General features: G+C 47.7%; 1 protein-coding gene across 2 annotated transcripts in view; it reads left to right on the top strand.

Moving 5' to 3' along the window:
• LOC121567610 (rho guanine nucleotide exchange factor 26-like) overlaps positions 1-22998 on the top strand; it is a 70026-nt gene extending 47028 nt beyond the window's left edge. For both annotated transcript variants that reach the window (XM_041877791.2, XM_041877790.2), the window contains exons 13-15: positions 18750-18820; positions 20067-20171; positions 21599-22998. In XM_041877791.2, the coding sequence (XP_041733725.2) occupies positions 18750-18820; positions 20067-20171; positions 21599-21741 (319 nt within the window). In that variant the 3' untranslated portion in view covers positions 21742-22998. The remainder of the gene's footprint in view (positions 1-18749; positions 18821-20066; positions 20172-21598) is intronic.
• Positions 22999-25156: the final 2158 nt, after the last annotated feature.

Raw genomic sequence — 25156 nt, 5'->3', positions numbered from 1 at the left:
AAAAAAATGGTTTATTTTCCTCATCAATCTGCACACAATACCCCATAATGACATGAAATGTATTAAAAATAAACAACTGAAATATCACATTTACATAAGTATTGAGACGCTTTACTCAGTACTTTGTTGAAGCACCTTTGGCAGCGATTACAGCCTCAAGTCTTCTTGGGTATGACGCTACAAGCTTGGCACACCTGTATTTGGGGAGTTTCTCCCATTCTTCTCTGCAGATCCTCTCAAGCTCTGTCAGGTTAGATGGGGAGTGTCGCTGCACAGCTATTTTCAGGTCTCTCCAGAGATGTTCTATTGGGTTAAATTCCGTGCTTTGGCTTGGCCACTCAAGGACATTGAGACTTGTCCCGAAGCAACTCCTGCGTTGTCTTGGATGTGTGCTTAGGGTCATTGTCCTGTTGGAAGGTGAACCTTCGCCCCAGTCTGAGGTCCTGAGCGCTCTGGAGCAGGTTTTCATCAAGGATTTCTCTGTACTTTGCTCCGTTCATCTTTCCCTTTATCCTGACTAGTCTCCCAGCTGAAAAACTTCCTTAAAGCATGATGCTGCCACCACCATGCTTCACCATAGGGATGGTGCCAGGTTTCCTCCAGATGTGACGCTTGGCATTCAGGCCAAAGAGTTCAATCTTGGTTTCATCAGACCAGAGAATCTTGTTTTTCATGGTCTGAGAGTCCTTTAGGTGCCTTTTGGCAAACTCCAAGCGGGCTGTCATGTGCCTTTTACTGAGGAGTGGCTTCCGTCTGGCCACTCTACCATAAAGGCCTGATTGGTGGAGTGCTGCAGAGATGGTTGTCCCTCTGGAAGGTTCTCCCATCTCCACCTAGGAACTCTGGAGCTCTTTCAAAGTGACCATCAGGTTCTTGGTCACTTCCCTGACCAAGGCCCTTCTCCCCCGATTGCTCAGTTTGACCGGGCGGCCAGCTCAAGGAAGAGTCTTGGCGGTTCAAAACTTCTTCAATTTAAGAATGATGGAGGCCACTGTGTTCTTGAGGATCTTCAATGCTGCAGAAATGTTTTGGTACCCTTCCCCAGATCTGTGCCTCGCCACAATCCTGTCTCGGAGCTCTACGGAAGATTCCTTAGACCTCATGGCTTGGTTTTTGCTCGGACATGCACTGTAAACTGTGGGACCTTGTATAGACAGGTGTGTGCCTTTCCAAATCATGTCCAATCAATTGAATTTACCACAGGTGGACTCCACTCAAGTTGTAGAAACAGCTCATGGATTATCAATGGAAACAGGATGCACCTGAGCTCAATTTCGAGTCTCATAGCAAAGGGTCTGAATACTTATTTAAATAAGGTATTTCTGTTTTTTTTTTGTCATTATGGGGTGTTTTGTGTAGATTAATGAGGAAAAAAACAATTTAATCCATTTTAGAATAAGGCTGTAACGTAACAAAATGTGGAAAAAGTATTCAATAACATTGAGATGTTTTCTGATGTGCTGTTCCTTTTTCTGACGTATTTCTGTACTGTTTCAGTGTTTCCCCATAGTGAAGGCATATGGTTTTCTGGGTCTCTGTTTATGGTTGGATAGGTTTCTCAATTTCTTTCTTTAGGTTTTTGCACTCTTCATCATTTCTAATTGCTGTTAATTTACTTAGGTTTTCCTTTTGAATTTGATATGTTAGCTGATATGTCAAATATACTGTTCAGGCTACTGCTAAGTTTACACCTTCACTATTGCAGGAAAACATTTTGTCCAGGAAGTTTGTCCAGGGATGTGCTGTAGGTGTACCTACCGTAGGAGTCCCCTCGAAGCCTACCATCTCTGTCTCTCTCTCTCTCTCCCTCTCGCCTCGCTCTCTCTCTCTCAGAGCAAAGCAGTTCACCCACTGTTCCCCGGGCGCCGAAGACATGGATGTCGATTAAGGCACCTCTCTGATTTAGAGGGGTTGGGTTAAATGCGGAAGACACATTTCAGTTGAATGCATTCAGTTGTACAACTGACTAGGTATCCCCTTTCCCTTTCTCTCTCTCTCTCTTTCTGTCTCTCTCTCTCCCTCTGTCTCTCTTTCTCTCTCTCTCTCTCTCTGTCTCTCTCTCTCTCTTTCTCTCTCTTTCTCTCTCTCTCTTTCTCTCTCTCTCTCTCTCTCTTTCTCTCTCTCTCTTTCTCTCTCTCTCTCTCGCTCTCTCTCTCTCTCTCTTTCTCTCCTCTCTCTCGCTCTCTCTCTCTCTCGCTCTCTCTCTCTCGCTCGCTCGCTCTCTCGCTCTCTCGCTCTCTCTCTCTCTCTCTCTCTCCCCTTGTCCTGGGTGTAGACCTACAGTAGTGTCTCAGCAGGGCAGTTTGATTATATAACTCACTCACACAAAGACGCCTGCCAATCACTGGTCTTTACATAAAGGGCATGTTCAGTTTACTTCCTTTGTCAGCACGTGTTTATACACACACACACACACACACACACACACAAACAAACAAGGCCAGATCTCCCTCATTCCTCTATCTGTTTAGGTAAACCTCCCTTTCGAATCACATTCTCTACAGTTCTTACCTCTGTTAGACAGCTAGCATAAACATAACATTAACTTCAACTAGTCAAATGCCCATCTTAGCTAAACGTATCCGTATCCAATTATTCGACTGGTCGATTGTTTGGTCGATAGGCTGTTGGTTGCCCAAGATTTTCTTTTGTCGAGCAGTAGCAAATATACACTACATGACAAAAAGTATGTGGACACCTGCTCGAACATCTCATTCCAAAATCATGGGTGTTAATATGGAGTTGGTCTCCCCTTTGCTGCTATAACAGCCTTCACTTATCTGGGTAGGCTTTCCACTAGATGTTGGAACATTGCTGTGGGGACTTGCTTCCATTCAGCCACGAGCATTAGTGAGGTTGTGCACTGATGTTGGGTGATTAGGCCTGGCTCGCAGTCGGCTTTCCAATTAATCTTAAAGGTGTTCAATGGGGTTGAGGTCAGGGCTCTGTGCAGGCCAGTCAAGTTCTCCCTCACCGATCACAACAAACCACTTCTGTATGGACCTCACTTTGTGCACAGGGGCATTGTCATGCTGAAACAGGAAAGGGCCTTCCCCAAACAGTTGCCACAAAGTTGGAAGCTCAGAATCATCTAGAATGTCATTGTATGCTGGAGCATTAAGATTTCCCTTCACTGGAACTAAGGGGCCTAGCCCGAACCATAAAAAAACACCCACAGACCATTATTCCTCATCCACCAAACTTTACAGTTGGTACTATGCATTCGGGCAGGTAGTGTTCTCCTGGCATCCGCCAATCCCAGAGTCGTCCGTCGGACTGCCAGATGGTGATTCATCACTCCAGAGAACGCGTTTCCACCGTTCCAGAGTCCAATGGCGGCAAGCTTTACACCTCTCCAGCCGACACTTGGCATTGCGCATGGTGATCTTAGGCTTGTGTGCGGCTGCTCGGCCATGGAAACCCATCTCATGAAGCTCCCGACGAACAGTTATTGTGCTGACGTTGCTTCCAGATGATTTTATACAACTGTCAGCAACGAGTGTGGCTGACATAGCCAAATCTACTAATTTGAAGGAGTGTCCACAGACTTTGGTGTGTATTTTAAACATCAGCAAAAAAAGTGTTACCTTGGAGGGCCTTTGTTGTGTTCCATATAGAACTTAAGATGATGTTTAGGTGGCAGTTGGCATTGGTGTGTGTTGCCATGCCGACTTCATCCCCTCATCACCATCATCATGGTCCCAGTATAGAGCTATCCTCAGTGCAGAAACTTAAGCTGAAATATACGCCTATTCTTGCTTGTAGTGTGAGCATCACCCCACACAGCCCCCCCTACCTCACCCACAGGTTATAAACTCAGCAAAAAAAGAAACATCCTCTCACTGTCAACTGCGTTTATTTTCAGCAAACTTAACGTGTGTAAATATTTGTATGGACATAACAAGATTCAACAACTGAGACATAAACTGAACAAGTTCCACAGACATGTAACTAACAGAAATTGAATAATGTGTCCCTGAACAAAGGGGGGGTCAAAATCAAAAGTAACAGTCAGTATCTGGTGTGGCCACCAGCTGCATTAAGTACTGCAGTGCATCTCTTCCTCATGGACCGCACCAGATTTGCCAGTTCTTGCTGTGAGATGTTACCCCACTCTTCCACCAAGGCACCTGCAAGTTCCCGGACATTTCTGGGGGGAATGGCCCTAGACCTCACCGTCCGATCCAACAGGTCCCAGACGTGCTCAATGGGATTGAGATCCGGGCTCTTCGCTGGTCATGGCAGAACACTGACATTCCTGTCTTGCAGGAAATCACGCACAGAACGAGCAGTATGGCTGGTGGCATTGACATGGTGGAGGGTCATGTCAGGATGAGCATGCAGGAAGGGTACCACATGAGGGAGGAGGATGTCTTCCCTGTAACGCACAGCATTGAGATTGCCTGCAATGACAACAAGCTCAGTCCGATGTTGCTGTGACACACCGCCCAGACCATGACGGACCATCCACCTCCAAATCGATCCCGCTCCAGAGGACAGGCCTCGGTGTAATGCTCATTCCTTCGATGATAAACTCGAATCCGACCATCACCCCTGGTGAAACAAAACCGTGACTCGTCGGTGAAGAGCACTTTTTGCCAGTCCTGTCTAGTCCAGCGACGGTGGCTTTGTGCCCATAGGCGACTTTGTCGCCGGTGATGTCTGGTGAGGACCTGCCTTACAACAGGCCTACATGCCCTCAGTCCAGCCTCTCTCAGCCTATTGCGGACAGTCTGAGCACTGATGGAGGGATTGTGCGTTCCTGGTGTAACTCGGGCAGTTGTTGTTGCCATCCTGTACCTGTCCCACAGGTGTGATGTTCAGATGTACCGATCCTGTGCAGGTGTTGTTACACGTGGTCTGCCACTGTGAGGACGATCAGCTGTCCGTCCTGTCTCCCTGTAGCGCTGTCATAGGCGTCTCACAGTACAGACATTGCAATTTATTGCCCTGGCCACATCTGCAGTCCTCATGCCTCCTTGTAGCGTGCCTAAGGCACGTTCACGCAGATGAGCAGGGACCCTGGGCATCTTTCTTTTGGTGTTTTTCAGAGGTCATGTAGAGAGGGGGGGAGGTCATGTAGAGAGGGGGGGAGGTCATGTAGCGAGAGAGGGGGGAGGTCATGTAGAGAGGGGGGAGGTCATGTAGTGGGAGAGGGGGGAGGTCATGTAGAGAGGGGGGAGGTCATGTAGCGAGAGAGGGGGGAGGTCGTAGCGAGAGAGGGGGAGGTCATGTAGATGTAAGGGAGGCCGCAAGGGGAGGTCTGTAGCGGGAGAGGGGGAGGTCATGTAGCGGGAGAGGGGAGGTCATGTAGATGTAGAGGGGGAGGTCTGTAGCGAGAGAGGGGGAAGGTCATGTAGCGAGAGAGGGGGGAGGTCATGTAGCGGGAGAGGGGGGAGGTCATGTAGCGGGAGAGGGGGGAGGTCATGTAGCGAGAGAGGGGGAGGTCATGTAGTGGGAGAGGGGGGGAGGTCATGTAGAGAGGGGGGAGGTGCGTAGCGAGAGAGGGGGGAGGTCATGTGGAGAGGGGGGGAGGTCATGTAGTGGGAGAGGGGGAGGTGCGTGGAGAGGGGGAGGTCTGTAGCGAGAGGGGGAGGTCATGTAGCGGGAGAGGGGGGAGGTCATGTAGAGAGGGGGGGAGGTCTGTAGAGAGGGGGGAGGTCATGCAGAGAGGGGGGAGGTCATGTAGCGAGAGAGGGGGAGGTCGTGTAGCGGGAGAGGGGGGAGGTCATGTAGCGAGAGAGGGGGGAGGTCATGTAGTGGGAGAGGGGGAGGTCATGTAGTGGGAGAGGGGGGAGGTCTGCAGCGAGAGAGGGGGAGGTCGTGTGGAGAGGGGGGAGGTGCGTAGCGAGAGAGGGGGGAGGTCATGTAGTGAGAGAGGGGGGAGGTCATGTAGTGAGAGAGGGGGGAGGTCATGTAGTGAGAGAGGGGGGAGGTCATGTGCAGCGAGAGAGGGGGGAGGTCATGTGGAGAGGGGGGAGGTCATGTAGCGAGAGAGGGGAGGTCATGTAGAGGGAGAGGGGGAGGTCATGTAGCGAGAGAGGGGGGAGATCATGTAGCGAGAGGGGGGAGGTCATGTAGCGGGAGAGGGGGGAGGTCATGTAGCGAGAGGGGGGAGGTCATGTGGAGAGGGGGGAGGTCATGTAGCGAGAGAGAGGGGGGAGGTCTGTAGATGTAGAGGGGGGAGGTCATTTAGAGGGGAGGGGAGGTCATGTAGCGAGAGAGGGGGGAGGTCATGTAGCGAGAGAGGGGGAGATCATGTGAGCGAGAGGGGGGAGGTCATGTAGCGAGAGAGGGGGGAGGTCATGTAGCGAGAGAGGGGGGAGGTCATGTAGTGGGAGAGGGGGGAGGTCATGTAGCGAGAGAGGGGGGAGGTCATGTGGAGAGGGGGGAGGTCATGTAGCGAGAGAGGGGGGAGGTGCTGTAGCGAGAGAGGGGGGAGGTCTGTAGCGAGAGAGGGGGGAGGTCTGTAGCGAGAGAGGGGGGAGGTCATGTAGCGGGAGAGGGGGAGGTCATGTAGCGAGAGAGGGGGGAGGTCATGTAGATGTAGAGGGGGAGGTCATTTAGAGGGAGGGGAGGTCATTTAGAGGGAGGGGGGAGGTCATTTAGAGGGAGGGGGAGGTCATTTAGAGGGAGGGGGAGTTATGTAGAGGGAGGGGGGGAGGTCATGTAGTGGGGGGGCAGAGGTCATGTAGAGAGGGGGAGGTAATGTAGAGAGAGGGGGGAGTTATGTAGAGAAAGAGGGGGAGTTATGTAGAGAGTGTCCACTGGAGGTAGGTGGTGGCGGTACATCCTGTAGAAAACACACTCACTTCCTTGACAACATCTCTGCACTGCTCTGCGAAGCGCAAGAATGATGAGCGCCCTCTTCTACTGAGGCCGTATCACCGTAAATGCTGCATGGCCAATGCAGACGTCGGACTGACCCTGCGCCCAGATGCACAACGCCCTTCTCTCTCCAGAATGCGCTCTCTCCCACCAATTTGTGCATTATTCATTGTTTCATAACTTCATTGTGTGAATTGTTTGCGTTTGATTGTTAGTGTCTTATCAATTCCCCATTACATATATCACGAGTAGTACATTTACCGTTTAATTCCTATAATTTCTAATCTACAATGTTTGTTACTTTGGTTACGGTAATGTCTGTTAATGCATTCAATATATTATTATTCAATTTTTTTACCGTTCTCATTGTCGGAGTGGACACGTTGTTTGCAGAGAGCACAACCTGCTACACTTGTGAGAAACAAGTTTAGGTTTATTTCATTCCATTTACGACTTTTGTCATGTTTGTAGCGCTGCTGTCAATGTTGATTACACGCATAGAAACAGGCCTATAGGCTACCTGGCCTGCGCGCAAATGTAGGATCTGATAGTATTTCTGATTGGCTTAAAGCACCACCACTAATGACCTGTGGAGCTTCTCAAAGTAATGTTTTCTTCACCTCAAACAGCAAGCAAACAAAGTCTGTTTTTACATCCATTGAGAATTACAATAATTCCTCGATGTATTTGAAAAACCTTTCCAGCTCTCTCCCTTTCGATAACCACTCGGCGTGAAAGGGAAAAATGTCATGCTCTGATCCAGTGAAAACGTAATAAAATAGGCCTGCTGATTACTCCTTATCCCTTGCGCAAATAGCCTACAGCTGTGTCTGTCCTGAGCTCACAGCCGCTGGACACTCTGAGGGCCCAGAATATTTTATACAATGTTGCAAGGAGCTTCAGGCCAGACCCAAGTTAATAGTTGATACAATGTTTCAAGTATGTTGCAGACATGCCATGTGTAGCCAATGTGATTCATAGGATATTTTCTACCTGCAGGCTGCAATGTTTGTATTTGTTGGCTTTATGTAGGATTTTTTTTACATAGTTGGCAATGGCAATAGAAGTTACTTTTTATGTTTGTATCATTTTCATTTACATTTGGATATCATTTTTATTAACCACATGACAATGATTTTGAGATACGAAGACGTTACTATAAATGAAATGAAACTGTTCCACGAAAATGTGCATATGAAAACCATAACTGACACCCAGATCGGCAGAAATGGTAAGATACATTAGCATTCCACATGAGAAAGGTTGCCGATTACTTGTGTAGCCTATTACCGGCAACTTCAGGAGAGTAACGGCAGAATCTGTGAAAGCCAGCAGGAGCGGGAGGAGGATGGTCAGGACAGGTTAAGTTTATCTTTTTCTTCTGGTTATCTTTATCTCTGGCTCCCTCTTGAGTCATTTGTGTCTGATTTAATCAAACAGTGAGCTTAAAGCATCAGTCAAGCTCAATGCATATATAGCTGATTTTATTAAAACACAGGGTGTGTCTATATATGGAAAAATACACGTTTTAAAATTTAGACCAATCGATTGGTCGAAAGAACGGACAACTTTCGGTCGACCAAGATGTATTTTTGTCAGGGACAGCCTTGATCCATAACAACTGGAATGCCTTGTGAACCATTTTAGCCATTTGAAATAGTCCATAGTGGTGAGGCCAGACTGTCTGTCTGTCTGCTTCCAGTAATAGTGTTGTGTGACTGACTGAATGGAGGGCTTTTCCAGTCTATATGCTAGCCACCTCATGCCATGCCCTGCCCTGACTCATACTGCCCATTGAGCTGCATTAGACTGGGTCCCCCTCTCCCTGTGTGTCTATCACAGAGGCCCCCCTGCCTGCCTCCCTCCCTTGCTTTTAGTGTGTGTGTCCGTTTAGAAAGCCCCAGGTTTCCCCCTCTAAGAGAGTGGGTCAGGGCCCCCTGCTGTAATGTAATGAGTTGATAATAGTAAGGTCTTTGTGTGTTTGGCTGTCTTTGTCTTGTGTGTGTGTGTGTTTGGCTGTCTTTGTCTTGTGTGTGTGTGTGTGTGTTTGATTGAGCAGTTTGCCAGTCACTGTAGTAGCCCAGTGAATGATCTGGAGTAGAGAGCCCCCGGTGACTGGCCATTGTTACAGTGGTTGCTCCGCATTGTGACACTTTGGTTTCCTAGCAGTAACCCATTGTTGAATCGGCTTGTACCCGCGATTCACACTAACCCCCTCATCCCTCTCTCTTCACCTCCTCTCCCCCTTTTTATCAAGGCCTGGATCTCGTCCTAGTAAGACAGACAGCTGGAGCAGTGTTGTTGTGAGCAGACTGGCTCTGTGTTGAGTCTGAATCTGTGTCTGCACTGTGAGACTGGCACACAGCTGTTGCTCTCTCACTCTGTCATTGTTTGTTACATGCTTTTAAATGCTCTGTGTGTCTCTGTCTCCTCTCGAACCCTGCTGTGTTGGGTCCAGTTCTGGGCGCTGTCTCCGTCTCCTCTCGAACCCTGCTGTGTTGGGTCCAGTTCTGAGCGATGTCTCCTTCTCCTCTCGAACCCTGCTGTGTTGGGTCCAGTTCTGGGCGCTGTCTCCGTCTCCTCTCGAACCCTGCTGTGTTGGGTCCAGTTCTGAGCGATGTCTCCGTCTCCTCTCGAACCCTGCTGTGTTGGGTCCAGTTCTGAGCGATGTCTCCGTCTCCTCTCGAACCCTGCTGTGTTGGGTCCAGTTCTGAGCGATGTCTCCGTCTCCTCTCGAACCCTGCTGTGTTGGGTCCAGTTCTGAGCGATGTCTCCGTCTCCTCTCGAACCCTGCTGTGTTGGGTCCAGTTCTGAGCGATGTCTCCGTCTCCTCTCGAACCCTGCTGTGTTGGGTCCAGTTCTGAGCGATGTCTCCGTCTCCTCTCGAATCCTGCTGTGTTGGGTCCAGTTCCAGCTCCAGTCTCTCTCTACTAAACTCCAGTCAGTCTAGATCCAGTCTCTCTGACAGCCTCTCATTTACATTTTAGTCATTTAGCAGACGCTCTTATCCAGAGCGACTTACAGTTAGTGAGTGCATACATTATTTACTGATTTTATTTTTATACTGGCCCCCCGTGGGAATCGAACCCACAACCCTGGCGTTGCAAACGCCATGCTCTACCAACTGAGCTAGATCCCTGCCAGCCATTCCCTCCCATACCCTGGACGACGCCGGGCCAATTGTGCGCCGCCCCCATGGGTCTCCCGGTCGCGGCCGGCTACGACAGAGCCTGGATTCGAACCAGGATCTCTAGTGGAACAGCCTTAGACCACTGCGCCACTCTACTAAACTCCAGTCAGTCTAGATCCAGTCTCTCTACTAAACTCCAGTCAGTCTAGATCCAGTCTCTGACAGCCTCTCTACTAAACTCCAGTCAGTCTAGATCCAGTCTCTGACAGCCTCTCTACTAAACTCCAGTCAGTCTAGATCCAGTCTCTCTGACAGCCTCTCTACTAAACTCCAGTCAGTCTAGATCCAGTCTCTCTACTAAACTCCAGTCAGTCTAGATCCAGTCTCTGACAGCCTCTCTACTAAACTCCAGTCAGTCTAGATCCAGTCTCTGACAGCCTCTCTACTAAACTCCAGTCAGTCTAGATCCAGTCTCTCTGACAGCCTCTCTCTACTAAACTCCAGTCAGTCTAGATCCAGTCTCTGACAGCCTCTCTACTAAACTCCAGTCAGTCTAGATCCAGTCTCTGACAGCCTCTCTACTAAACTCCAGTCAGTCTAGATCCAGTCTCTGACAGCCTCTCTACTAAACTCCAGTCAGTCTAGATCCAGTCTCTCTGACAGCCTCTCTCTACTAAACTCCAGTCAGTCTAGATCCAGTCTCTCTGACAGCCTCTCTACTAAACTCCAGTCAGTCTAGATCCAGTCTCTCTGACAGCCTCTCTACTAAACTCCAGTCAGTCTAGATCCAGTCTCTCTGACAGTCTCTCTACTAAACTCCAGTCAGTCTAGATCCAGTCTCTCTGACAGCCTCTCTACTAAACTCCAGTCAGTCTAGATCCAGCCTCTCTACTAAACTCCAGTCAGTCTAGATCCAGTCTCTCTACTAAACTCCAGTCAGTCTAGATCCAGTCTCTCTGACAGCCTCTCTCTACTAAACTCCAGTCAGTCTAGATCCAGTCGCTCTACTAAACTCCAGTCAGTCTAGATCCAGCCTCTCTGACAGCCTCTCTCTACTAAACTCCAGTCAGTCTAGATCCAGTCTCTCTGACAGCCTCTCTACTAAACTCCAGTCAGTCTAGATCCAGCCTCTCCGACAGCCTCTCTACTAAACTCCAGTCAGTCTAGATCCAGTCTCTCTGACAGCCTCTCTACTAAACTCCAGTCAGTCTAGATCCAGTCTCTCTGACAGCCTCTCTACTAAACTCCAGTCAGTCTAGATCCAGTCTCTCTACTAAACTCCAGTCAGTCTAGATCCAGTCTCTCTGACAGCCTCTCTACTAAACTCCAGTCAGTCTAGATCCAGTCTCTCTGACAGCCTCTCTCTACTAAACTCCAGTCAGTCTAGATCCAGTCTCTCTGACAGCCTCTCTACTAAACTCCAGTCAGTCTAGATCCAGTCTCTCTGACAGCCTCTCTACTAAACTCCAGTCAGTCTAGATCCAGTCTAGACAGCCTCTCTACTAAACTCCAGTCAGTCTAGATCCAGTCTCTCTGACAGCCTCTCTACTAAACTCCAGTCAGTCTAGATCCAGCCTCTCTACTAAACTCCAGTCAGTCTAGATCCAGTCTCTCTGACAGCCTCTCTACTAAACTCCAGTCAGTCTAGATCCAGCCTCTCTACTAAACTCCAGTCAGTCTAGATCCAGCCTCTCTACTAAACTCCAGTCAGTCTAGATCCAGTCTCTCTACTAAACTCCAGTCAGTCTAGATCCAGTCTCTGACAGCCTCTCTCTACTAAACTCCAGTCAGTCTAGATCCAGTCTCTCTACTAAACTCCAGTCAGTCTAGATCCAGTCTCTCTGACAGCCTCTCTCTACTAAACTCCAGTCAGTCTAGATCCAGTCCCTCTGACAGCCTCTCTCTACTAAACTCCAGTCAGTCTAGATCCAGCCTCTCTACTAAACTCCAGTCAGTCTAGATCCAGTCTCTCTGACAGCCTCTCTACTAAACTCCAGTCAGTCTAGATCCAGTCTCTGACAGCCTCTCTACTAAACTCCAGTCAGTCTAGATCCAGTCTCTCTGACAGCCTCTCTACTAAACTCCAGTCAGTCTAGATCCAGTCTCTCTGACAGCCTCTCTACTAAACTCCAGTCAGTCTAGATCCAGTCTCTCTACTAAACTCCAGTCAGTCTAGATCCAGTCTCTCTGACAGCCTCTCTACTAAACTCCAGTCAGTCTAGATCCAGTCTCTCTACTAAACTCCAGTCAGTCTAGATCCAGTCTCTCTGACAGCCTCTCTCTACTAAACTCCAGTCAGTCAGTCTAGATCCAGTCTCTGACAGCCTCTCTACTAAACTCCAGTCAGTCTAGATCCAGTCTCTCTGACAGCCTCTCTACTAAACTCCAGTCAGTCTAGATCCAGTCTCTCTGACAGCCTCTCTCTACTAAACTCCAGTCAGTCTAGATCCAGTCTCTCTGACAGCCTCTCTCTACTAAACTCCAGTCAGTCTAGATCCAGTCTCTCTACTAAACTCCAGTCAGTCTAGATCCAGTCTCTCTGACAGCCTCTCTACTAAACTCCAGTCAGTCTAGATCCAGTCTCTCTACTAAACTCCAGTCAGTCTAGATCCAGTCCCTCTGACAGCCTCTCTACTAAACTCCAGTCAGTCTAGATCCAGTCTAGATCCAGTCTCTCTGACAGCCTCTCTACTAAACTCCAGTCAGTCTAGATCCAGTCTCTCTGACAGCCTCTCTACTAAACTCCAGTCAGTCTAGATCCAGTCTCTCTACTAAACTCCAGTCAGTCTAGATCCAGTCTCTGACAGCCTCTCTCTACTAAACTCCAGTCAGTCTAGATCCAGTCTCTCTGACAGTCTCTCTACTAAACTCCAGTCAGTCTAGATCCAGTCCCTCTGACAGCCTCTCTCTACTAAACTCCAGTCAGTCTAGATCCAGTCTCTCTACTAAACTCCAGTCAGTCTAGATCCAGCCTCTCTGACAGCCTCTCTCTACTAAACTCCAGTCAGTCTAGATCCAGTCTCTCTGACAGCCTCTCTACTAAACTCCAGTCAGTCTAGATCCAGCCTCTCTGACAGCCTCTCTACTAAACTCCAGTCAGTCTAGATCCAGTCTCTCTGACAGCCTCTCTACTAAACTCCAGTCAGTCTAGATCCAGTCTCTCTGACAGCCTCTCTACTAAACTCCAGTCAGTCTAGATCCAGTCTCTCTACTAAACTCCAGTCAGTCTAGATCCAGTCTCTCTGACAGCCTCTCTACTAAACTCCAGTCAGTCTAGATCCAGTCTCTCTGACAGCCTCTCTCTACTAAACTCCAGTCAGTCTAGATCCAGTCTCTCTGACAGCCTCTCTACTAAACTCCAGTCAGTCTAGATCCAGTCTCTCTGACAGCCTCTCTACTAAACTCCAGTCAGTCTAGATCCAGTCTAGACAGCCTCTCTACTAAACTCCAGTCAGTCTAGATCCAGTCTCTCTGACAGCCTCTCTACTAAACTCCAGTCAGTCTAGATCCAGCCTCTCTACTAAACTCCAGTCAGTCTAGATCCAGTCTCTCTGACAGCCTCTCTACTAAACTCCAGTCAGTCTAGATCCAGCCTCTCTACTAAACTCCAGTCAGTCTAGATCCAGCCTCTCTACTAAACTCCAGTCAGTCTAGATCCAGTCTCTCTACTAAACTCCAGTCAGTCTAGATCCAGTCTCTGACAGCCTCTCTCTACTAAACTCCAGTCAGTCTAGATCCAGTCTCTCTACTAAACTCCAGTCAGTCTAGATCCAGTCTCTCTGACAGCCTCTCTCTACTAAACTCCAGTCAGTCTAGATCCAGTCCCTCTGACAGCCTCTCTCTACTAAACTCCAGTCAGTCTAGATCCAGCCTCTCTACTAAACTCCAGTCAGTCTAGATCCAGTCTCTCTGACAGCCTCTCTACTAAACTCCAGTCAGTCTAGATCCAGTCTCTGACAGCCTCTCTACTAAACTCCAGTCAGTCTAGATCCAGTCTCTCTGACAGCCTCTCTACTAAACTCCAGTCAGTCTAGATCCAGTCTCTCTGACAGCCTCTCTACTAAACTCCAGTCAGTCTAGATCCAGTCTCTCTACTAAACTCCAGTCAGTCTAGATCCAGTCTCTCTGACAGCCTCTCTACTAAACTCCAGTCAGTCTAGATCCAGTCTCTCTACTAAACTCCAGTCAGTCTAGATCCAGTCTCTCTGACAGCCTCTCTCTACTAAACTCCAGTCAGTCAGTCTAGATCCAGTCTCTGACAGCCTCTCTACTAAACTCCAGTCAGTCTAGATCCAGTCTCTCTGACAGCCTCTCTACTAAACTCCAGTCAGTCTAGATCCAGTCTCTCTGACAGCCTCTCTCTACTAAACTCCAGTCAGTCTAGATCCAGTCTCTCTGACAGCCTCTCTCTACTAAACTCCAGTCAGTCTAGATCCAGTCTCTCTACTAAACTCCAGTCAGTCTAGATCCAGTCTCTCTGACAGCCTCTCTACTAAACTCCAGTCAGTCTAGATCCAGTCTCTCTACTAAACTCCAGTCAGTCTAGATCCAGTCCCTCTGACAGCCTCTCTACTAAACTCCAGTCAGTCTAGATCCAGTCTAGATCCAGTCTCTCTGACAGCCTCTCTACTAAACTCCAGTCAGTCTAGATCCAGTCTCTCTGACAGCCTCTCTACTAAACTCCAGTCAGTCTAGATCCAGTCTCTCTACTAAACTCCAGTCAGTCTAGATCCAGTCTCTGACAGCCTCTCTCTACTAAACTCCAGTCAGTCTAGATCCAGTCTCTCTGACAGTCTCTCTACTAAACTCCAGTCAGTCTAGATCCAGTCTCTCTACTAAACTCCAGTCAGTCTAGATCCAGTCTCTCTGACAGTCTCTCTACTAAACTCCAGTCAGTCTAGATCCAGTCTCTCTACTAAACTCCAGTCAGTCTAGATCCAGTCCCTCTGACAGCCTCTCTACTAAACTCCAGTCAGTCTAGATCCAGTCTCTGACAGCCTCTCTACTAAACTCCAGTCAGTCTAGATCCAGTCTCTCTGACAGCCTCTCTACTAAACTCCAGTCAGTCTAGATCCAGTCTCTCTGACAGCCTCTCTCTACTAAACTCCAGTCAGTCTAGATCCAGTCTCTCTGACAGCCTCTCTCTACTAAACTCCAGTCAGTCTAGATCCAGTCTCTCTACTAAACTCCAGTCAGTCTAGATCCAGTCTCTCTGACAGCCTCTCTACTAAACTCCAGTCAGTCTAGATCCAGTCTCTCTACTAAACTCCAGTCAGTCTAGATCCAGTCCCTCTGACAGCCTCTCTACTAAACTCCAGTCAGTCTAGATCCAGTCTAGATCCAGTCTCTCTGACAGCCTCTCTACTAAACTCCAGTCAGTCTAGATCCAGTCTCTCTGACAGCCTCTCTACTAAACTCCAGTCAGTCTAGATCCAGTCTCTCTACTAAACTCCAGTCAGTCTAGATCCAGTCTCTGACAGCCTCTCTCTACTAAACTCCAGTCAGTCTAGATCCAGTCTCTCTGACAGTCTCTCTACTAAACTCCAGTCAGTCTAGATCCAGTCTCTCTACTAAACTCCAGTCAGTCTAGATCCAGTCTCTCTGACAGTCTCTCTACTAAACTCCAGTCAGTCTAGATCCAGTCTCTCTGACAGCCTCTCTACTAAACTCCAGTCAGTCTAGATCCAGTCTCTCTACTAAACTCCAGTCAGTCTAGATCCAGTCCCTCTGACAGCATCTCTACTAAACTCCAGTCAGTCTAGATCCAGTCTAGATCCAGTCTCTCTGACAGCCTCTCTACTAAACTCCAGTCAGTCTAGATCCAGTCTCTCTGACAGCCTCTCTACTAAACTCCAGTCAGTCTAGATCCAGTCTCTCTACTAAACTCCAGTCAGTCTAGATCCAGTCTAGATCCAGTCTCTCTACTAAACTCCAGTCAGTCTAAATCCAGTCTCTCTGACAGCCTCTCTCTACTAAACTCCAGTCAGTCTCACTACATTCATAGCAACTGCTTTCCACATGGGACCTCTTCTCCATTTAATTTCTGTCTCAATGTGAAACATGAACATCTCACAATAGTTTTCATTCCCGGCTCATGGTGTTTTCATATAGTGATTACTAGTTTAGACATGTAGGCTATAGCCTTGAATAGTCTGATATTGTATGAATTTGAATGGTGGATGAGAAGTGAAGGCGTTTTAAAGAAGTAAGGAAACACCTGCTATACACACACACTTACACACACACACACACACACACACACTTACACACACACACACTTACACACACACACACACTTACACACACACACACTTACACACACACACACTTACACACACACAGAGAGAGAGAGAGCTTGAGGGCTGTTTTAACCGGAGATCCGTCGGTATGTGCCTCCCATTCCACACACAACCATTAAATCACGGTGCACACATGATGCCTGTATGCGGATGTGTGTTCCAACAGGAATGTGTGTGTGTGTTCCAACAGGAATGTGTGTGTGTGTTCCAACAGGAATGTGTGTGTGTGTTCCAACAGGAATGTGTGTGTGTGTGTTCCAACAGGAATGTGTGCGTATTGGCGCCTGTACTAATATATGAATGAGAGGTGTGTATTTTAATAGTCCTGATACCTCAGTTGGAACCCTACATGTCAGTGTGTGTGTGTGTCTGTGTGTGTGTCCAACTGCCAAGGCCAGCAATGAACAGATGTCATTCCCACGTCTCCCTTTAGACTCAGACAGCCACACAAACATTCAGTCACTGAGAAATGTGTGTATTTTCTCCTGCCGTGTGTTATGACCTGTGCTTCTCAGGACAGGTTCACTCGAGGAAGCCAGGGAACCAACCCTGTGTATTTCCTTCAGTCCCTGTACCCTAGTTAATACACCATTACAGTTTCCGTTCACTGTGACCCAGGATGGAAAAGGGATGTGTTTGTGGTCACATCGACCACCTGCGACCATCCAATCACAGTCATAAAGAATGCTTGATCGTGGTGAAATGTCCTGAATGATAGTTGTGGTGCTGTTGAGCCTCAGACATGCAAGGGACCATAGGACACTGCCATAGTATGTGGCTTTGCAAAGGCACCCGAGCTAGATGACTTTAGTACAGGTGACTTCACTAGGGTGATAACGGTAGAGACGGTTACGTACTGCATTTTGAGGCCACTTTTTATAGAGTCGCTAAAACTATGCAGTGGGATTACAGTCTAGTAATTACACAATGTATACCAACCTAAGGAGTTACATTCATTGTAAATGATGAATCAGGGTATATGAGCAGATGATATCATGTTGAGACGGTGTGCTGTCCTGTACAGTTAGGTGCTGACACGGTGTGTTTAGGAGGGGAAATATTCCGGATTATGCTGGAACAGAACTGGAATGAGAAACCAAATGATGGAATGATGGAAGTCTGAGTCTTGGAGTTCTGTTGTGTCCTTGTTCAGATTCTCCACCCTAGACTCCAATCACTCCGCCTGGTCTGACCTGTGGTCGGGTTCTGGGTCAGTATCTCCGAGTCTGTGGCTATGTCCTATTCCCTACATACAGCACTACGTTTGACCTAAATGAATGCACTACATAGGGAATAGGGTGCACTTTGGGACTCAGCCTCTGATCTCCTGGTCCTGGCTGGCTGTCCACGGTGGGGGTGAAAGGGGTGAGACAGAAAGTGCACCCTTCTGTCCCCTCTCGCTATGTTTCGTTCTCTTTCCACCCTTCTTTCTTTTTCTCTCTCCATCTGTCGATCTAGCTCACTCCTTCTCTATGAATCACTATATTCTACCTCCTTTCTTTCTTTCACCCCTCTCCTTTTCTCTTACCACCCCTCTCTCTTTCACTGAATCTCCCTCTTCTCTCCCTCTCTCCTTGGTGTGGGCAGGTGGAGTTACCTGGTGAAACCTGACCCGCGTCCCTCCTCCCATTCACCAGAGACACAAACCAAAAACTGCTCTGTTCCTTTCCTGTGAATTAACCTTTGTCCCTGTTCAACTGAATCAAAAACCCTCTGTTCTCCCTCTGTTCTCCCTCTGTTCTCCCTCTCTCTCAGGGACTGGGGGGGAAGGAGGGGAGTTGAGAGAGCTCAGGATGACAAATCTCCCTTCTTAATGGACTAATGAAGCTGTTGATGTCTTTTCCTCTCTGTGGACTAGTGTGTGTTGTTGTGACTGACTGACTGTGTGCTGTTGTTGTTTGATGCTGTGAGGTTGTTGTTTGATGCTGTGAGGTTGTTGTGTGGTGCTGTGAGGTTGTTGTTTGATGCTGTGAGGTTGTTGTTTGATGCTGTGATGTTGTTGTGTGGTGCTGTGAGGTTGTTGTTTGATGCTGTGAGGTTGTTGTTTGATGCTGTGATGTTGTTGTGTGGTGCTGTGAGGTTGTTGTTTGATGCTGTGAGGTTGTTGTTTGATGCTGTGATGTTGTTGTTTGATGCTGTGAGGTTGTTGTTTGTGATGCTGTGAGGTCGTTGGTTTATGCTGTGAGGTTTTAATGTGATGCTGTGAGGTCGTATCTCAATACGTTAGCTGCTTGTCCTCTGGATTGTCGCTCTGAAAAAACTATGTCTACTTAATGACTAAAATGTAAAAGTCAAATGTATTGCACAGATTATATTTGTTTGTTGAAACAGGCCCCTGGGTTGATAATATCAGCTATGGTGAAAAAGGGAAGTGAAATTGTGCTTTTTCCTGGCCACATGACCATGTATATTGTTATGGTGAATGACTCACTAACAAGTAAGAGAAAAAGTATTAAAAAATATTTGTAAAATGATGTGTGTTTGTCCCACAGGAATGAGCGCGCTCGCTGGATCAGTGCTCTGGGCCAGAGCAGCAATGACAAGAAGAACCAAGACCGAACCAGTGAGTTCAACACCACACACACCTACCTTCACTCAGATGTAGGCAGACAGCACCACCTTGTGGTGGAGTAGTAGAACAGTCTCCCAATCACTGTCAGAGGGAGTCTACAGTAGGACAGGGGGATTCAAATCCAAGCCTGTAGGTCTGGAGATTTGCTGCTTTTCTGTCTAAATCAGTCCTTAAAGGGATGCTTTGGGATTTTGACAATGAGGTCCTTTATCTACTTCCCCAGAGTCTGACGAACTCGTGGATACCATTTTTATGTATCTGCATCCAGTATGAAGGACGTTGGAGGTAGTTTTGCAAGTCAATGCTAACTAGCGTTAGCAAAATGATAAGAAGTCTACAGGAGCTGCTAGCATGCTAGCTGTTCCCATAGACTTCCAGTCATTGCTCCAACGCTAGTTAGCAATTGCCAAAATACCGAACTATGCCTTTAATTAAAGAAGAATAGTGAAAATCAGCAGTGGCGAGTGGCGCAGTGGTCTAAGGCACTACATCGCAGTGCTAGCTGTGCCTCTAGAGATCCTGGTTCGAATCCAGGCTCTGTCGTAGCCGGCCGCGACCGGGAGACCCATGGGGCGGCGCACAATTGGCCCAGCGTCGTCCAGGGTAGGGGAGGGAATGGCCGGCAGGGATGTAGCTCAGTTGGTAGAGCATGGCGTTTGCAACGCCAGGGTTGTGGGTTCGATTCCCACGGGGGGGCCAGTATGAAAAACAAATAAAAATAACGTATGCACTCACTAACAGTAAGTCGCTCTGGATAAGAGTGTCTGCTAAATGACGTAAATGTAAGTGTGAACTGGTTTCGAGGTCTCCCTGTATAACTGGTTGAATGATTATTCAGTGCTTGTGTATTGGTAGTAAACCCATATGAGTCATAACATTTTCAGGGCTTTTCTATTGAACTTACATAATAAACAAAACTGAAAGCACTGCTAGGATCAAATACAAGCGTTATAACTTTTAGAACTAGTGTATTACTTAAAAAGCCAGGACTGAAGGGTTGTGTTGTCCAGGGTTAAAGTGTAAACTCTGTGTTGTGTTTGTATTGTCCCAGGGTTAGAGTTTAAACTCTGTGTTGTGTCTGTGTTGTCCCAGAGTTAGAGTTGTAACTTTGTGTGTCTGTATTGTCCCAGAGTTTAAACTCTGTTGTGGTGTCCCAGGGTTAGTGTAAACTCTGTGTTGTGTTTGTGTTGTCCCAAGGTTAGAGTGTAAACTATGTGTTGTGTTTGTATTGTCCCAGATGCCATGCAGGTGGAGGTGACTAGGACGTACACAGCCAAGCAGCCTGATGAGCTTTCACTGCAGGTGGCTGACGTGGTCCTGGTGTCACAGACTGTGGAGGATGGTACGCTACGCTGTGTTTCTCTCTCTCTCTCTCTCTCTCTCTCTCTCTCTCTCTCTCTCTCTCATCTCTCTGTCTCTGTCGTCTCTCTCTCTCTCTGTCCCTTCTCTCTCCCTCTTTCTCTGTCGCTCTCTCTCTGTCGCTCTCTCTCTCTGTCGCTCTCTCCCGCTTCTCTCTCTCTCTCTCTCTGTCGCTCTCTCTCTCTCTCTCTCTCTCTCTCTCGCCTCTCTGTCTCTGTTTCTCTCTGTCATCTCTCTGTCGTCTCTCTCTCTCTCTGTCCCTTCTCTCTTTCTCTGTCGCTCTCTCTCTGTCGCTCTCTCTCTCTGTCGCTCTCTCCCGCTTCTCTCTCTCTCTCTCTCTCTCTCTGTCGCTCTCTCTCTCTCGCGCTCTCTCTCTCGCTCTCGCTCTCTCGCTCTCTCCCTCTGTCTCGCTCTCTCTCTCAGTCTCGCTCGCTCTCTCTCTGTCTCTCTCGCTGTCTCTCTCTCTCTTTCTCTCATCTGTCTCTCCATCTGTCTCTCTCTCTCTCTCTCTCTCTGTCGCTCTCTCTCTCTCTCTCTCTCTCTCTCTCTCTCTCTCTCTCTCTCTCTCTCTCTCTCTCTCTCTCTCTGTTGCTCTCTCTCTCTGTCGCTCTCTCTCTCTCTGTTGCTCTCTCTCTCTCTCTCTCTCTCTCTGTTGCTCTCTCTCTCTCTCCCGCTTTCTGTCTCTGTCTCTTTCGCTCTCTCTCTCTCTCTGTCGCTCTCTCTCTCTCTCTGTCGCTCTCTCCCTCTGTCTCGCTCTCTCTCTCTCTGTCGCTCTCTCTCCCTCTTTCTGTCTCTGTCTCTCTCTCTGTTGCTCTCTCTCTCTCTCTCTCTCTCTCTCTCTTGCTCATCTCTCTCTCTCCTCTCTCTCTGTCACTCTCTCTCTGTCGCTCTCTCTCCCTCTTTCTGTCTCTGTCGCTCTCTCTCTCTCTCTCTCTCTCTCTCTTGCTCATCTCTCTCTCTCCTCTCTCTCTCCCTCTCTCCCTCCCTCCCTCCCACCCTGTCCTCACTCTTTCACATCTGTTCTTGCTCTTGTTCCTCTCCCCCCCCCTATTTGTCTCTCACTCCGTCTTTCTCCTTGTTTCTATTGAAAATCATTGAAAGAGATTTATCTGTGTAGTGTCTGACCAGAGATATGTTTGATGCGTACACACAGTCACACTCTCAAGGTTAAAGGTAATTTCCCTTTGTGTCTCCATGGCAACCATCTATTTCATGTGAAAGGGCTTTCTAGAACAGACAGAATAGAGCATCAAACAGACGCCATTTAAGAGTTCAAAAGCGGACTTAGAGCCTGCTTTGAACAGGAAACTTATTTTCAGGTCTGTGGCGCTGCAGCCCTGTGAAGGGATTTTCTGAAGGATAAATTAATGAATATAGAGTGATGTGTGTATCTCTCTTTCTCTCTTTCAGGCTGGTATGAGGGCGAGCGACTCCGTGATGGCGAGAGGGGTTGGTTCCTGTCAGAATGTGCTGAACCAATCACGTGCCAGGCCACTATTGAGCGCAACATGCAGCGGATGGACCGCCTCCAGGGGCTGGAGACCAATGTGTAAGCTGGAACTGCAGGCTCCACCCCCTAAATACACAAGTGACCTGCCTTCAATCAGACAGACCAATGAGTGAGCTTTATGCCAGCGACGGTCTTTGACTAACGTTGAGCGGGCCTCCACTGAATACACCAATTGAAAGGCTCTTTGGTCAACAGAGCAATGTGTGAGCTCTTTCCACCAGCGACTGAATACACCAATGAGCTGCCTTCAAGCACTATCAACCAATGAGAGAATATCTCCGTGGTCAACAGACAAATGTATGTATGAGCCTTGCCAGGTGACTGCATCTATTAGAATGAGTTTTGATTCTTACCCATGCAGTCTAACCTTCTACCAGTCTATATGGTAAGGAAGTTTGACCCTATGACCTGTCAACAACACTCCGACTCCTCCCACTGATGGGAGACTGTCCAACCACTTCCCGTGTGACTGCTTTTTGGCCCCTGAAGGACATTCCCCTTGGACACACACACAGGACGTGCTGGGGTCAAAGTTTAAAACTGCCAAAGTGGACAGGTCACCTATAATAGTTTGCATTAAAACTAATAGGGCATGTATTCATTTTGATGAACTATTTCCTTCTGAAAGACTCCCCAGGAATTTCCATGAATGAAGCTCACCCTCTCTATTACATAGCAACTAACAATTTATATGAGCCAAAACAACTACGGTGATGATCTGTATATTTGTTATGGTCATCCTTTTTAAATGTGCCAGACGGTCCTGATGATGAATTGGCTGAATGTATGGAGCCAACATGGCTCCGTGGACAGTTCAGTTTCACCTCTGCTCTGTGGTTAGACTATAGTGTGTGATGAGACTGATGGGGAAGAGGCTCATTGTAAAGATACACAAATGGCACTGTACTTCAGACTTATCTGTGTGTGTAGCTAGGAGGCCTTTTGTAATGTAACTGAATGTCACGATGGTCCAAAATGGCCAAATAAACGGACAGTTTCTAGACTGCCCTGTGTGGCTAGTAGGAGGCTGTGTGACTGCTGAAGAGGCTGAATGTAAAGAGCCAAAATGGTGGAATGAATGGTCCCGTTCCCAAACCCTAATCCCGATTTCCGACTTCTAGCAATTTTAGATACCTAAAACTATTAGACAGGTATTAGCTTCACCTTACTCTCTGGTAAAGCTTTGTTAAACTGAACCATGTAGACCTATCCAGTCCTTTCAGAGGTACACAATGCATAGGGGCTGGAAGTTGATCTGTAATTGGGCACTTTGTCTCTAGCTTAATGTCACCTTAATAAATAGAACAATTTCTGTCCCACGGACCTCCGTCAGTCTGCCACTCGGTGTGATTATGCTCAGTGATGTCAGAGATAGACGCATTTAGAAGGCCCAGTGATGTCAGAGATGGAAGTTTTATAAATACCCTCCTTATGATTTCAGTGACGCGTGGCAGGAGAGAAAATAAAATGAAATGGTGTGACGCTCTCTGTTCTAAAACTGGAAAAGCCAGCGGAGGGTTTTAACATGATTGTCCGGCGTGATTCATCTCCAAAGTGTGTAATGTTGTCTCGCATCGCTGAAGGAAACAAGTAATGGCCTGGTCAGCTTCCTGTTGTAACACCGTTCATCAAACCAGACCACTACTGTCCATCTGGTCTGACCCAGACAAAAAGCTTTGCGTTTGCACTCAGGGAAAAACTGATACGACATGCATTTAACCAATGTACATCATTAATGTAAATATGTAACTAATAACAACCTCTGTTTAAACGTGTATGTAATCCACGGCTGTAGATTTATATTGCAGATGATGATGCCTTTTGGATATATAATCTATACTTAACGAAAATATAAACGCAACATGTAAAGTGTTGGTCCCATGTTTCATGAGCTGAAATAAAAGATCCTAGAAATGTTCCATACTCACAAAAAGGTTATTTTGGTCAAATTTTGTGCACAAATTTGTTTACATCCCTGTTAGTGAGCATTTCTCGTTTGCCAAGAAAATCCATCCACCTGACAGGTGTGGCATATCAATAAGCTGATTAAACAGCATGATCATTACACAGGTGCACCTTGTGCTGGGGACAATAAAAGGCCACTCTAAAATGTGCAGTTTTGTCACACAACACAATGCCACAGATGTCTCAAGTTTTGAGGGAGCGTGCGATTGGCATGCTGACTGCAGCAATGTCCACCAGAGCTGTTGCCAGATAATTAACTGTTCATTTCTCTACCATAAACCACCTCCAACGTCGTTTTAGAGAATTTGGCAGTATGTCCAACTGGCCTCACGTGTAACCACGCCAGCCCAGGACTTCCACATCCGGCTTCTTCACCTGCGTGATCGTCTGAGACCAGCCACCCGGACAGCTGATAAAACTGAGGAGTATTTCTGTCTAATAAAGCCCTTTTGTGGGGAAAAACCCATTCTGATTGGCTGAGCCTGGCTCCCCAGTGGGTGGGCCTATGCCCACCCATGGCTGTGCCCCTGCCCAGTTGTTAAATCCATAGATTAGGGCCTAATGCATTTATTTCAATTTACTGATATCCTTATATGAACTGTAAATTGTTAATTGTTGCATTTGTTCTTGTTAATAAAAGTGCTATGGCGTATTTGGGATCTGTTGTTTTCTTTCAGAATGCTGATGTATGTTTGAAGAATCACTCAGTGAATTTAGGGGACCAGGGAACAGACATCTGTTATGACTGGGAACCAGGGAACAGACATCTGTTATGACTGGGAACAGACATCTGTTATGGCTGAGGACCTGGGAACATACATCTGTTATGACTGGGAACCAGGGAACAGACATCTGTTATGACTGGGAACAGACATCTGTTATGGCTGAGGACCAGGGAACAGACATCTGTTATGACTGGGAACAGACATCTGTTATGACTGGGAACCAGGGAACAGACATCTGTTATGACTGGGAACAGACATCTGTTATGGCTGAGGACCTGGGAACATACATCTGTTATGACTGGGAACCAGGGAACAGACATCTGTTATGACTGGGAACAGACATCTGTTATGGCTGAGGACCAGGGAACAGACATCTGTTATGACTGGGAACAGACATCTGTTATGGCTGGGGACCAGGGAACAGACATCTGTTATGACTGGGAACAGACATCTGTTATGGCTGAGGACCAGGGAACAGACATCTGTTATGACTGGGAACAGACATCTGTTATGGCTGAGGACCTGGGAACATACATCTGTTTTGACCAGGGAACAGACATCTGTTATGGCTGGGGACCAGGGAACCGTCATCTGTTATGGCTGGGGACCAGGGAACAGACATCTGTTATGGCTGGGGACCAGGGAACAGACATCTGTTATGGCTGGGGACCAGGGAACAGACATCTGTTATGGCTGGGAACCAGGGAACAGACATCTGTTATGGCTGGGGACCGGGGAACAGACATCTGTTATGACTGGGAACCAGGG

The sequence above is a fragment of the Coregonus clupeaformis genome, chromosome 6 (assembly GCF_020615455.1).
Source record: "Coregonus clupeaformis isolate EN_2021a chromosome 6, ASM2061545v1, whole genome shotgun sequence".
Lineage (NCBI taxonomy): Eukaryota > Metazoa > Chordata > Actinopteri > Salmoniformes > Salmonidae > Coregonus > Coregonus clupeaformis.
The sequence above is the reverse complement of the archived record's forward strand: the minus strand, read 5'-3'. Positions and strand labels throughout refer to the sequence as shown.